The 13,078-nt window shown below is 38.2% G+C and overlaps 1 protein-coding gene across 1 annotated transcript in view; it reads right to left on the bottom strand.

Annotated features, from left to right (window-relative positions):
- Positions 1-3,732: 3,732 nt before the first annotated feature.
- Positions 3,733-13,078, bottom strand: part of ncam1a (neural cell adhesion molecule 1a) — a gene marked incomplete at its 3' end in the record, with an annotated part of 346,030 nt that continues 336,684 nt past the window's right edge. Inside the window, exons 16-18 of the mRNA XM_080040722.1 lie at positions 13,077-13,078; positions 12,391-12,504; positions 3,733-3,853 (exon numbers count right to left, since the gene is read on the bottom strand). The exon at positions 13,077-13,078 is cut by the window's right edge and continues 206 nt beyond it. Of these exons, the coding sequence (XP_079896848.1) occupies positions 3,733-3,853; positions 12,391-12,504; positions 13,077-13,078 (237 nt within the window). The remainder of the gene's footprint in view (positions 3,854-12,390; positions 12,505-13,076) is intronic.

Here is a 13,078-nt window from a genome sequence, read left to right as displayed (position 1 = left end):
ATTTTTGTTTCTCTCCTGTGGCCCTAAAACTCTTCTGCACTTTAGTATGTAGTGTAGTAAAAAGAAAAAGTATGTGATTTGGAACGCAGGGTGTGTATTTCTGTCCAGTTTGCATGCTTAACTGTTAGCGTGAAGTCTGCTAAATAACCATAGCCAATTTACGTCATCCAAATTATCCATCTTCATAATTAATAGTGTATCCATAAACAGTATTTGCTGGGTCGCCAAAGCTGTTAACCGTTAATCCGGGGTTTTCCTGCGTAGTTTTTATTTCTGGATCTGATAGACAGAAAACAAGAAATATTGTGTAGTTTTTTAAATAACAAGGCCTTGTTTGACGTGCTATTTTTAATTTGAGAGGAATTCTGGTTCTGATAGACAAAACATGTAGTTATTGGAAACTAAACAGCGAACTGTGGTTCATTTTTTAAATGTCCAGAATTTCTTTTCAGAAAATTTCCAGTAAGTAACCTTATGTTGAGAATATTGTGATAAATTAACTTGAGAATAGGCTATGAATTTGGTGATAAATTAAAAGGTGCTCCGAGGAACTTTCAGTGTGTGTTAATTCTTGCGCCCCCTTTGGACAAAAGCGGTAGTGTTTTTAACCACGCCAGCTGTTGTTCCTGGGTGAGTGTATACCCACGACAAAGGCATTAAGAAAAACTATATAAAAATAGCATTCTTTTGCACTGATGGTCTCGTTTTGCTGTTGCATGTAATTTATAATCATCAGAGGGAAAAATGTGACTGTTTCAGAAATATTTAAAAGTTCCTCGTAGCACCTTTAACTTCATAATAAAGTGAAAAATGGCACTAAAACACCTACAATACACATCACTGCAGACACACACTATAGAGACTTATACTTGCAAGAATGGCGAAAGCAGTGGCGTCGCAAACTCACAACTGTGGTGCAACTGAGCAAACTATGGCTGAGAAAAATTAGATGTTTGGTCACTCACCAACTTTTGTGTGGAATTATTTCGACCAATTAGATGAAAGATTGAAATGTTTCGACCAATGAGGAGTAAGCAGTAGAACACTATAGTTGTGTTATTTCGACCAATCGGGTGAAAGGAGTAAAACAATAGCTGTTAGCATAGAGAGAAGGCAACAATGGAACCAGATAATAATTAACCCCAAGGGAAACAAACTTAAGTGTGATATTTGAGACCAAATTGCCGGCAGTGAAAACTGGTGTGTCAAGAATTTCAATTTTTTTCAAGCTTGGAAAGTTTTTTTTTTCCTTCAAATTCCATATTCCGTTTTGTTCGAATGTATTTATTTGAACTAAGAAAGAAAATGTAAATTTTAAGACCATAGCCACGCGATATACTGTAGCAATAATTTAGTAATTAAAAAAATGTCTGCAAATATATCTACTGTTTTTCCCCCAACAAAACTTGTTTAGAATCTAGCTATCGGAATCGGAACTGAAATGAATGTGTGTGTGTCGGAGGAGATTAAGGTGTGTATTCTAACTAACACATACAATAAGCTGTGTCCCATATTACAGGTGGCAACTCTTTTTGAAGGAACAATTTTGAATTTTTGAAGGTTATAAAACTGAATTTTAAGAGAGATAGGGTCGAAATATTTAACAGCAATGTCTTCCTCCGTTTCTCATAGCTATAAGGCTAAATGAAAACCTGGAAAAGAACCATATTTTGTGGGTGACATTTAAAAAAAAAAAAAAAAAAAACACATCTTAATTAAGAGCAATCCAAATGACAGCAACATACAGTAACTTTGCAAAAAAAAAAAAAAAAAAGGAAAAAACAGGCATGCTAATTTTTTTTTTACTAAAATCTAAGCCCTGGAAAATACACGTTAAAAAAGCTTAATAGGCAGTAACAACGTCTGCACATTATTTAAATTTTAAACACAAAAAAATATAGACAAAAGGAAAAAAAAAATTGAAAAAAAAAAAAATTAATTTACCATTACCACAGTGATGACCATACTGCAAATAAAAGAAATAGCGGTAATGGTAAACGTTCCAGTCTCATATATGTGTGTGTACATTATGAGGGGCAGTATATTCTGTGACATAAAGCTACGTACAGTCCAAACCATGGTTATCTAAAAAAAGGAAAACAATGTAGTATGTTTACATTATTTTACATATTAAATATTTGAAATTTTAAAGGTCACCTATTATGCAAAATGCAACTTTTTTTTCATGGTTTTTCAACATTTATATGTGTCTAGAGACTCCAAAATTATGAGAAAAAAATACAACACCTTTTCTGAAAACCCTGTGTTCAAAAACCCCAATCAGATTTTCTACCCTTGTGACATCATAAGGGGAGAAGCCACCACGCCCCCTTTAAAGCCAACTTAACTTAGCACTACCTCCACCTGTTATAAGCCACACCCCCAAGATACCCCCGAATCTAAATGCTAGCTAAAGGTGCTCTGAAGAACTTTCAGTTTGTGTTAATTCTAGCGCCCCCTTTGGACAAAAGCGGTAGTGTTTTTATTACGCCAGCTGTTGTTCGTGGGTGAGCGTATACCCATGACAAAGGCATTAAGAAAAACTCAAATAAAAATAGCATTCTTTGCACTGATGGTCTCGTTTGCTGTTACATGTAATTCATGATCATCAGAGGAAAAATAAGACAATTTCAGAAATATTAAAAAGTTCCTTGTAGCACCTTTAAAATTGGAACCGGCAGTTAAGATTGTAAGCCAATCAGAGCAGACTAGGCTTTTAAAAGGCGGGGCTTAAAGGAGAGAGGCTCTAAAACAAACAGAGCATTTCAGACAGAGGCTGAAAAGAGTAGATTCCAAAATGGCACTGTGAGAAATATGAATTTTTTTTCTGGATACCACGCCATGAAAACAGTGTCTAGTTAAAACCCAAATTAGCATTTTTGAACCTGAACATTAGCATAAAAAGTGACCTTTAATATTACATACAAAGTAAAGGGTGTATTTTATTTTCGATTTATTTTATGTGACATATAGACAAATAGAAGCGGCTGTTTGTTTAAAAAAAAAATATCAACTAAGGCATGTGCACGAGGTCTTATCATGTTCCTGGTCTGAAGACACTGTTGAAAGACACCCATGTGTTATGTGTATTTTATTTTTATTTAATTTTTTTTGTTGTTTTTTTTTCTGATGCAAATGTGTTGGTGTGTGAATGCTTTGAGGTTTCAGTGAGTGACTGTGACCCCCCCACCCTCCCTCTACCCTCCCACCCCCATTCCCCAAATAACATTAAAGCTATAGTGCGTAACTTTTTCCATATGAATGCGTGTCGGTTACATTCACGCCAATCGCCCACAAACGAGTTGACACAAAGTTGATTAAGCCTATCAGCTCCACAAAAAAAACTCTCTCTGTATTTTTCAGTATGGCAGCGTTTACAAACTGGTGTCCCCCCCTCCCCACCCCGCCCCCCCTGACACTGTTGCAGGAGCTCAGAAAAATCCTCAAGAAAAGCCCAAGAAATGTTGTTGATTCTACTGCTAAGAAAAAAACCTGGACGTACAGCAGAAGGTATAAAATCCATGCGCCATCACCGAAGGCTATACCTCATAGACGCACCGACAGTGTTGTTGTAATAACTCAGAATTCCTCATTTGGAATACCTCACAAAAGTCACGCACTATAGCTTTTAAAAACCTTAAAAAACCCTACCCATCCACCCCTCCCTCCCTTATACCCCTAAACCATCCGCTTCTTTCCACTGCTGCTGCTGCTTTTGCGCGATGGAGATTTTTACGCTTTACTCTCGTTGCCGTTGGTTTGGGCCGCTTCGTTGGGAACCGTCTTCACCTCCGCCGTGGCATTCTTCACTTCATTCTCCACTTTAGTGATGTCATCCTTCACCTTCTTGCCGCTATGGAAACAAAGGAACGGGGAGAGAGAGAGAGAGAGAGAGAGAGAGAGAGAGAGAGAGAGAGAGAGAGAGGGAGAGAGGGAGAGAGAGAGAGAGAGAGAGAGGGAGGGAGAGAGAGAGAGGGAGGGAGAGAGAGAGAGAGAGAGGGAGAGAGAGAGAGAGAGAAAGAGAGAGAGAGAGAATTAGACAATAATAGAGGATATTCTAATTAAAGTAGTTTAAATTTAAAATTGAAGTCTAAAAAAATCGATTTATGATATCGAAGTTGGGTGTCTCAATAAGCTTTTTACAAACATCGTAAGCGTTATAAAACTTATTTGAAATGACTGATGATAATTTGTTTACTGTCTACTACTAGGATTAATTATAAAAAATAAGAGGGGGTAGGACCAGAAAAGTTTTTTTTAACTTCTTCCTATCCCTTTTGAACATGAACTATATTATTTGAGTTATGTATTTGTTGTTTAGGATCCCATTTGTTTGTTTTTTAATTGATGTCTTTCCTTCTTTTACTGCTCAATTGTTTTATTTTTGTTTGTATTATTATTTTTTTAACCATGTTCAATAAAGACTTTAAAAAAAAAAAAAAAAAAAAAAAAAAGGATAATTAGACAATAATGGAGGATATTCTAATTAAAGTAGTTTAAATTTAAAATTGAAGTCTAAAAATATCTATTTATGATATCAAAGTTTGGTGTCTCAATTAATACGCTTTTAGAAAAATCCGATTGAATATAAATGTTCATGAATATTATAAATGAGTTAAAATAAATAATGATATTTATTTTTAATTGTCTACTACTCCATGTTTTTATAGAATGGGCAAAGAACTGCTGTGATTGGTTCAAAATAATATGTTCTAAAAACCAGAGCATCGCCCATAGCCTCCTCTAAGCTGTATATCTTTAAAGTTTATCAAACTTAAATGACAATATATTTCATGTGGATGGATAAATATGCCTATAACTCTTTTCAGATGCTTTACTATCATGCAACTAACTCACCAAATGACATAAAGCTCTGGAAAAAAATTAAGAGACCATTTTTTTTTTTTTTTTAAATCTTGCTTGCTTAATGAAAATGCTCTTTAATGACAATATTCTTATTGTGAATTTGGTAGAAATGCTGTCAGTAGTTTATATTATAAAACCAAAATGTTCATTCTACTCAAACATATGCCTATTATAAATAGTAAAACGAGAGACACTGAACATTTGGAGTGGTCTCTTAATTTTTTCCAGAGCTGTATTTAGAAGTAATTTTGTGGATCTGTTTGTACGAGGGTGTTTAAAAACAGCGAAACCCCTAAGTCTATTTTTCACTGCTAAACTGTCTGCTCTGCGCTTTCTCCTTTTGTGTACATCTTTTTGTCAAAGAATGAAAAGGCAACAAAAAAAAATGGCGGTTAAAAAAAAAACATGAGAAATTTCTTTGAGGGAATTTGTTTCTCGCTCCTTGAACTGAATACGTTTCACACATAATGGGATAAACGCTGCACTATCCCAGCAGCCTACTAGACATCGAATAAAAAAAAAGTACATGGATGTCAGGGCTATTTTGTAAAGGAACAATGAGATTTTTTTTGAAGCGGTGAATGGGACAGCTAAGGCCATGGGTATACAGTATAAAGCAACAAAGCACGGTTCGCGTGAAAAGACTCACACGCATAAACGTACAACACAAAGTACAATACACAAGCGGATTACACACTGTCTGGACCTCAGCAGAACAGACTTGAATAGAAGGAGACTTTAAAGCCATATACTACTTCTTACAAATAGAAAATGTTCTTGTGTTGCCGTATATGTGTAACCTTGTTGTTGGAGACCATTTGCATTTACGGCGACGGCTTTCGATTTTGAAAACGTGGCCTGTGCATTCCAATTCCCCATACATACTTCCCTACTATTTAGTAAGCCAGAAAAAAGATTTAGGATGTCCCAATACATGCACGTCAGTTGTAGTATGCTGAAAATATATAAATGCCCCCACTAACTCCAATAGCATTTTGGAGTATTCGTCTTTGTTCTTGACATTTCTCGACATAATGAAAAAAAATCTTCCTTATCTGATTTTTTTTTCTCCTGTGGCCCTAAAACTCTTCTGTGCTTTAGTATGTAGTGTAGTGAAAAGAAATAGTATGTGATTTGGAACGCAGGGGTGGTGTTTTTTCACTGCATTGTGTCGCATATAATCATCTCTTCCTCTGTGTAAGTTCTCAAATAGCATTGTGTTTTACTGTGCCTGGCTGTATTGTTTCTATTGTTTTTGTTTTTTCATATAAAAAATTCTAATACAAATGTAAGTGTAAAAATTCTAAATAGCATTTTTAATGATAACACCTCTCTCTCTCTCTCTCTCCCTCTCTCTCTCCCTCTCTCTCTCTCTCTCTCTCTCCCTCTCTCTCTCCCCCCCTCTCTCTCTCTCTCTCTCTCTCTGATTCTCTCTCTCTCTCTCTCTCTCTGATTCTCTCTCTCTCTCTCTCTCTCTCTCAATTCAATTCAATTCAATGAGCTTTATTGGCATGACTATTGTTGCAAACAGTATTGCCAAAGCATTACAGATAATAACAAAAGAGAACAGTCTTTCACAAATATTACTAAAAGAACATCCTGATATAACAATACATAGATATAACTATATCATATCGAGAATAACTACTTATTTACATATTAGATGTTATTGATTATCATTAATAAAAAAATAAATAAAACTAAATTAAATCTCTGTGTCTCTCTCTCTCTCTGTGTCTCTCTGTGTCTCTCTCTCTCTCTCTGTGTCTCTCTCTCTCTCTGACACATATACATGCTTCATATAGGCTTTACTAAAATAGGTTGAGAACTGCCCAATAAATGTATCCATTCTTACAGACCTTTGTATGAATGTATTTTGCACTAGATGTACATTTAAACTGTTTACTCCAGTTAAACAGTATCTTTTAAAAAAAATATTTTTAGTGAATGTTGTACTTTGAGAGCAAATGGTTACCGAAGTCAAATTCCTTGTTAGTTTACGCAAACCTGGCCAATGAAGCTGATTGTGATTGAAACAGGCCAGCACTCTAAAGCCCCACTGGCACCCCCCTGTGGCTATAACATGCACTACACCCACATCATCATATTACAATTCTGACTATAAACACACTTTTCTGTCTAATTTAAATATTTTATTTATTTCTATTCATATTTTTCCATTCGCTTTTCTAATATCTATTTTATACTTGACTTATTGTTTATTATTGATTGTATTTTAATCTTGATGTATTTCATGCCCCAATAAAGCACTTTGAATGGCCTTGTGTCTGAATTGTGCTATAGAAATAAACTTGCCTTGCCTGTAAACAGAGAAGCACAATGCACCTTATTACAACACAAACGATGCATCTTTACTGTCGTGCTGAGGCAGGTAACTGGTGACAACCTCATTTATACCGAAATGAAACGTCCCCTAAGCAAGACTATTAGGGAAATTTCAGCTCAGAATCACCTTGATAGAACCATGCGTGTCATAGGAGACATTTTTCTTCATAACTCTTTTGACAGAGTTGAAGCTCAGCGGTATCACTGTCTCTCTCTCTCTCTCTTTCTGTCTTTCTCTCCCTCCCTCTCTCTCTCTCTCTCTCTCTCTCTCCCCCTCTCTTCTCTCTCTCTCTTTCTCCCTTTCTCTCTCTCTCCCTCTATCCTTCTCTCCCTCTTTCTCCCTCCCCCTATCTCCCTCTATCCTTCTCTCTCTCTCTCTCTCTCTCCCTCTCCATATCTCTCTCTCTCTCTCCCCCTCTCTCTATCTCTCTCCCTCTATCCTTCTCTCTCTCTCTCTTTATCTCTCTCTCTCTCCCTCTATCTCCTCTCTCTCCCCCCTCCCTCCCTCTCTCTCTCTCTCTCCCTCTCTCTCCCTCCTTCTCTCCCTCCCTCCCTCCCTCCCTCCCTCTCTCTCTCTCCCTTTCTCTCTCTTCCTCTCTCTCTCTCTCTCTCTCTCTCTCTCTCCCCCCTCCCCCTCTCTCCCCCTCTCTCTTCCTCTCTCTCTCTCTCTCCCTCTCTCTCTCTCTGTCTCTCCCCCCTCTCCCTTTCTCTCCCTCTCTGTCTCTCTCTCTCCTTACTACTGATCTATGTGAGGTGATCTTACTGCAGTATCCCAAAACTAAAAATGTCTTGTCATGTGTCCTTTGAAGGATTATTGGATTTCTGAGTGACATATTCAACCTCAGGAACCATTTTTTTTTTTATCTCTTTGGTTGAGATATATATTTCCTTTATGGAATAGTATTAGGGCCATGGGAGAGAGAATACACAACCATCTTTAACGGCCATTATCTCAACATTCGTTTTTTTTTTCAATACTCTGAATCCAAAAATCTCAACTTCTAAAGCACTTACATCAACTAAACTTTCCATAATCATTCTCAGCACTATTCTGAAGGTTATTACAGAAGGATTTGTTCATATGTTGGTAACTGTCTGATTTATGAGACATTTTGTTCTTAGAAAAACGACATTTTCTTAATACTTTTGGTCCGAAAAGCGGCAGTAATACTTATGCATGTACTCAGACCTGCAAAGTGAAGGTGTGTAACCATAGTAACAAGCATGTTAAACAGATATAATTTGGGCAAAACATAGAAAAATACCATGTACAAAAAATATAGGAAAAATATTGATTTTGTCAAGTGACCAAACAAACAGGTGAAGGGTGAAGCGAGTAGTGGTTAAATGAAGACAAGCATGAACTGGTGGCATCCCAATAGATTGCATTCAATGTGCCATTTCTCTGCATGGCCAATATATGGCATTTTTAAAGGGAAATTTCACCCTCAAATGTCCCTACAATGTGACATACTGGTATTTAGTACATTCCAGGTATATGTACCCATTTCTAGTTAGTTTGTAGAGTTGTTTTGTTGCCCGGAATGAGGTTTTATACCCCCCCCCCCCAATAAAAAAAAATATATAAGCCAATAAATTATCATTTGTTGAGATAACTAAATGTTTGTGTTTCCAGAAAAAGTTAAAGTTTTGAGAACTGAATTTTTTTGCTCAGAAAGTTGTCAGACAGTTTTAAGACTCTAAACTTGAATTTTTCCTACATAATATGAAAGATAAGTTATCTCAACAAAAGATAATCATTTGGTTCAATTGTAGGTATAGTTTTCTCTTTAGTCGGCCTCAAATCACAAAAAAACTAGTGCATACGGCCTTAAAATCTCAAGTTTTCCTAATTTGTTTCGCTTTTACATGGTGGGTAAGTTACTTTAATGCTCGGAAGGATGTTTTCTACCCCACAAAAATACGAGGGACTTTTAAATATTTCTGAAACAGTCTCATTTTTCCTCTGATCATAAATGATATGTAACAGCAAATGAGACCATCAGTGCAAAGAATGCTATTTTTATATAGTTTTTCATAATGCCTTGGTCATGGGTATACGCTCACCCAGGAACAACAGCTGGTGTAGTAAAAACACTACCGCTTTTGTCTGAAGGGGGCGCTAGAATGAACACAAACTGAAAGTTCCTCAAAGCACCTTTAAAAAAGAGTTACATAGAACATTTGAGCTTTCCAAACTTTTTCATTTTTACATGGTGGGTAAACTTACACCCAAACCACTATATCTGCCTTTTAGCATGAATTAGTTTCCCTTTAAAAATGGCACACATGTTGATTGTTAATGCACTATATTGGGATGCTACCAGAACAGTGAAGTGAAATGTGGAGTGAATGGGGGGACTATGGCAGTGAAGGTTCATACTCAGTTTGGGCCGGTGGCGGTTGGGTCTTTGTCGCGTCTGTGCTTGGGACAATGGGCGCATCCTTGGCCGGGACGTCTACTGGTTGTGAGTCCTTATTCTCAGTACTGCTGCTTTCGACATTAGCACTGCTAGCTAGCTCTTCGCTTGGTGGTGGTGTTACTTTAGGGGTGTCGCTCAAGTCAACCAAGGCCCCCACTTCGGGTTGGGGTTTGGGGTTAGGGGAAGGGGAATTGGTGGCCTTTTTAGGGGAGGTCTTGGCTTGACTTGGGACAGCTTTGGTAGGGCTTGAAGCGCTAGTTGTGCGTAGGGTAGTGCTGTCGCTAGCAGGGCTGCTCTGTGCCGTGCTAAAGGTTTCGGTGACTGAGTTAGAGGTGGCATTGGCGGGGGGTGTGTTCACAACAGGACAGGTGGTTGTGTCTGCAGTCGCGGGCCTGTGTGTGGGGTAAGAGAGTGAGGGAGGGAGGGAGTGAGGGAGGAATAGAGCGATAGAAGTGAGGGAGGGAGTGAAAGAGAGAAAGAAAGAAAAAGTAAAAAAGTGTTTTTTTAAAGGGAGGGAGGGCAGTGCAAGTTAAAGCATCAACAAAGCAGTGAGTGAGACAGTGAGTGCTGTAAAAGAGAAATAAAATCTACATAATTAAAAATTGAGTAAAACCTAACAATAAGGGTACGTTAATTAACTGTTAGTAAAAGCATTAAAGACCTACTTCACCGGTGGGAATATGAAGGTGTATTGAACTCTAAGATCCTATGTAGTATAAATATGCAGCATTTTTTGAAATCGGTTCATCCTAGCCTGAGAAAAGGCAGAAAGAGTGTTTTATGGTCTCACTGTCTAACCCTACATTTTACTAATGTGACATCACTTCAGTAGAAATGTAGAGTTAGGATTAACAGGACAGCTAGGCCAAGGGAAGACTGAGGGTAGACTGAGGGGAGAAAAACCTCATTCATTATAATACAATAAGCAATTTTATAATGATAGAACGCCGGTTCCGTATGGGTGAAGTATTCCTTTAACCAAGCATTAACTGACTTTTAATAACGTAGCATTAACACTTAGTTAATGATTAGTAAGTCTAACTTGTGCGTCAACTCACAGTTTATCAATGTACCCTTATTGTAAAGTTTTACCTTGACATGTTAGCAAGAAATTAAACGTTTGTGCAAGGGGGGGAGGGGGGGGTAGAAGACAAAATAATAACAATAATAATAGAACAGCAAACGATAGAGAGAGAATAGCAGTTTTAGCATTAGGAGCTAATGTGCTTTACACCTTAGAGGAATGGTTTGGGGAAAACCAGTGTGTTTATGCCCTGAATAGATTAAAGCTGGGGTATGTGATTTCTGATTGGTCAAAGTTAACATGAAGCTGTACACTTTGACCAATCAGAGCGAGGCTCCGATTCTCTGTTCCTATTGGCTGTTGGGACTGTCCATTCACTTTGGCACGACTTTGTTGGTGTAGAGCGTGTCAGGGAGGGACCATAGGGGAGGGACCAAAGAGAACAAGTGGAGCATTTGAGGTATTTGGATTCGAATCTCTATCCCAACTGCTATTTTCTCCCCAAATCCTCCACCCCAGCTTTAAGTAGATTAGTAGCCCCCCCTTTGAGGACAATGTTAAATATAATATATGGTTTAGGGCCAAAATACATTTCTGATCTGCTGATACGTTATGAACCGTCCAGAGCCCTTAGGTCGTCTGGGACAGGTCTGCTTACAGTCCCCAGAGTTAGGACTAAACAAGGAGAAGCAGCTTTTAGTTTTCATGCATCAAATCTCTGGAACAAACTCCCAGAGAACTTGAGGTCTGCTGCAACTCTCAGCTCTTTTAAATCGAGTCTGGAGACTTTTCTGTTTCCCATTTAACCTGCAATTTATATTTTATAATTTTTTTTTATTTCTATTCATATTTTCTAACTTTTGCTAATGTCTATTCTATCCTTGATGTATTTTAATCTAGATGTATTTTATGCCCCTGTAAAGCACTTTGAATGGCCTTGTGTCTGAATTGTGCTACAGAAATAAACTTGCCTTGCCTTGTGCTGCGAAAGTACCTTCTCTGGAGTTCAAGCTAAAAAAAATTCCTTAAAATGCTGTTCTATGAATTACAATAGTTATAGGATGGCCTAGTGGAAAGGGGGGCCGACCAGTAACCATGAGGTCGCTGGTTGGATCCCCGGCACTGGACAGGAGGGTGTTAGTAGTAAAACTAGTGGTGGCTGCTATTACATCTACGGTGCCTTCCATCTCTACCATTGTGTCCTTGGGCAAGACACTTAACCCCAAACTGTTGCAGGGGCGCTGTACTATGGCTGACCCTGCGCTCTGACCCCCTCCGAACTGGGGTAACCTGACCAAAATGACATTTATAAAAATTATTATTATTTAAAAAAATTTTTTGTCAACAATAAGCAAACGATCCAATTCACTCCTCTATCAAAATGCCTTAAAGGTGCAGTGTGTAATATGACATCATCAAGTGGTTCAATTCTAGATCGCAACGGTTGGTCTCTATGGCTCCCGTTCGGAGAAGCAACGGAAAGCCTTCAAGGACATTCCAACTGGTATAGTTCAGATGGACACAGTGTCGCGAAGTGTAAGTGTGATCCATCTTTCATAACAGCTATTAACCAACTAAATTTGAGCGGTTACACACTAAATTAAACGTACTTATGGATATGGTATCGATTTTCTACCAGGTCTGTTGTGAAAAAATTCCCCAAAATTCTACACAATATAGCTTTAAGTCTGGGACAGTAACCTAGCCTGGGACATGTGTATTGTTACTCACTCAGGGCCGGTGAGAGGGGTGGTCTCGTTGGGCTCAGTCTGACCCCCCGCTTGGTTCGGGGTGCGTTCCTCTTCTGTTCTCACCTCCACAATGGGCTCCTTAGACTCATCCTTACTGAGGGGAAGAAATATACAGTCAGTTACAGACAGATAGATAGATAGATAGATAGACAGACAGACAGACAGACAGACAGGCTCCTTAGACTCATCCTTACTGTGGGGCGGAAATACAGTCAGAGATAGATAGATAGATAGACAGACAGACAGACAGACAGACAGACAGACAGACAGACAGACAGACAGACAGACAGACAGACAGACAGACAGACAGACAGACAGACAGACAGACAGACAGACAGACAGACAGACAACTGGAAGTGTCCCACATACATTCATATATGGAATATGGTAAAGGTGCTCTGAGGAGCTTTCAGTTTGTGTTTATTCTTGCACCCCCTCTGGACAAAAGTGGTAGTGTTTTTACTACACCAGCTGTTGTTCTTGGATGAGCGTATACCCATGACAAAGGCATTAAGAAAAACTATATCAAAATAGCATTCTTTGCACTGATGGTCTCGTTTGCTGTTACATGTCATATATGATCCTCAGAGGAAAAATTAGACTGTTTTCAGAAATATTCAAAAGTTCCTCGTAGCACCTTTAATGGCATAGATTTCGTTGACTCACGT

The sequence above is a fragment of the Ammodytes marinus genome (assembly GCF_949987685.1).
Source record: "Ammodytes marinus genome assembly, chromosome: 14".
In the NCBI taxonomy this organism is placed as follows: domain Eukaryota; kingdom Metazoa; phylum Chordata; class Actinopteri; order Uranoscopiformes; family Ammodytidae; genus Ammodytes; species Ammodytes marinus.
The sequence above is the reverse complement of the archived record's forward strand: the minus strand, read 5'-3'. Positions and strand labels throughout refer to the sequence as shown.